Source organism: Xenopus laevis, chromosome 9_10S (assembly GCF_017654675.1).
Source record: "Xenopus laevis strain J_2021 chromosome 9_10S, Xenopus_laevis_v10.1, whole genome shotgun sequence".
Classification (NCBI taxonomy): Eukaryota; Metazoa; Chordata; class Amphibia; order Anura; family Pipidae; genus Xenopus; species Xenopus laevis.
The window spans coordinates 9,671,240-9,673,171 of record NC_054388.1 but is presented as its reverse complement, the minus strand read 5'-3'; the positions used below and the strand labels follow the sequence as shown (position 1 = coordinate 9,673,171).

The window sequence follows — 1,932 nt, the reverse complement described above, 5'->3', positions numbered from 1 at the left end:
AACATGGTGCTCCTCTGTGCGGATTTCAGATTCAGAGAGTAAGGAATGAACAAATTCCCAATTAGGACTTCTGGCCTGGTTATTAACAAATAAACAGATTAGGATGTAGGTTTGTTGTGGAATTCGAGAGTTGGATGCTGTTCCTTAATCACACAGCAATTTTAGGGAAGCACCAATGATGAGGGTGCTTGTCTGTATACAACCTGGCGTGCTCTTCTTCATCCACATTGGGATGTTTAATGCTGATTTAATGGCTCCATATTCAAAAGAATGATGGATGGGTATGACATCCAGTCCACATTTAGCCCCCCCACAAACTTGCCAGTGGCGATATGAGGTGCAGCTGCAGATTCGTTGATGCACAGATATTGTGTTTGTGGGTGGATGGTAGGCTGCAGAGTAGCACCAAGATTCGGAGGTGATTATGCAGCACAGATTTGGTGGTAGTAGCTAAAGTGGTACTCAATTCAGACTACAGGTTATAACATCTCCCCAGTGTATGTTGCTTCAGAGAGAATCCCTTGAGCAGGTTTGGAGGGTGTCAAACCCCAGTGCAGGTATAAGGGGGGGCCTGCAAAGCAAGAAGCCGCCCTGTTCTGCAGAAGTTCCGCTAATAGAAAGAACATGGGGACAGAGGCTGCAGGAAAGTTTTACTCCCCAACCACAGCTGATCTGGATGTGCACAAACACAGTCCAGAATAAGGGGGACTATAGTCTTTCAGGTGAAACTAGTTTTGGGGTGCATAGTTCAAGTGCCTGGTAAATATGCATTGTGACGAATGCAGGACAAAGTTATCTGTGCAGCATGAAGGTCTCCCAGTAAACACCCACAGTCCAGAATGGGGGGGCTGCTTACACTAAGAGTCCAGTGCTGGTGGACAGGTCAGTGGGGGATATTCCCAATACAATTGTCGGGGTGCAGGCTTTGAGAGCCCACCACCCTCAAGTGCAGGCCAAGTTCTCCCTAGTGCAGTTTTTGGGAAGTCTGTTCCGTAGCCCTATTTTGGCCCAGACAAGTAGTCCATGGGTGGCACAGCGCCCCGGGTGAGGGTGCCACCCTTAGGCCTAGCAGCGGCCGGTCACAGCCAGCAGGGGCTCGGGCAGCTGTTTGAACAAGTTCCGGAGGGTGCCGAGTTCCCGAGACAACTGCTCCACCCGCTTCTGTAGCCGCTCATTCTCGGCGCTCAGCTCCAGCACTTTATGCTGCGTCTCCATGTTGCGTATTTTCGCTTTGTCGCGGCTTTTCCGCACGGCGATATTATTGCGTTCCCGGCGTAACTTGTAATCGTTACTCTGCTTGTCAAGCGACTTCTTCGCTTTGCCAGATCCGCTTTTCCTGTAACCTGTTCCCGAGGCTCCTGATGGGCCCTCGCTCTTGCTGTCCAGAGGGTTGGGGGTGCCGGGGGGACTGGAAGAGGACGAAGCGCTGGAGAGATTGCCGCTGCTCCCGCTCGGTACCGTTTGGTAACCCAAATAGGCGCGGACACTGTACGGTGATTGCATGGCGTTATCCTCCCGCCCGGGACCCTTGTAGGGTTCCAGGGACTCGAACACGGGCTCCACCTTGGTCTCCCCCAGCTGCGGGTACCCCCCCAGTCCTCTCCCAGCCGGACTGTACTCTAGCGCCCCCTTGCGCCCGCACTTGTACTCGTCTGCGCCCAGGAGATCGGACAGAAAGTCTCCAGGAGGAGCAGCCGAGGGGCTCCCTGCACCCAATGCCCCAGCCGGGGGCTCCAGGTACGGACTGAAGTCTATGGCTCTCTCGTGATCCCCGATAGAACTGTCAGATCCGGGACAGCCACGAGGCACCCGCCGGGGGACCTTTCCTACCAAACCGGCCAGGTAGTCGGAGTCGTAGTAGTCCATGGATCTAATGCCAGGCGGGGGTGGGAGACATGCTGCTGCTTGGTCCCACTGGAGCAGGCGGTGCAT

General features: G+C 54.2%; 1 protein-coding gene across 1 annotated transcript; it reads right to left on the bottom strand.

The window, feature by feature from the left end:
• Positions 1-1,065: 1,065 nt before the first annotated feature.
• cebpb.S (CCAAT enhancer binding protein beta S homeolog) lies at positions 1,066-1,932 on the bottom strand. Its single transcript, NM_001172167.1, is given in 3 exon segments — positions 1,066-1,584; positions 1,586-1,611; positions 1,614-1,932. Coding segments are annotated over 3 exon segments (864 nt in total).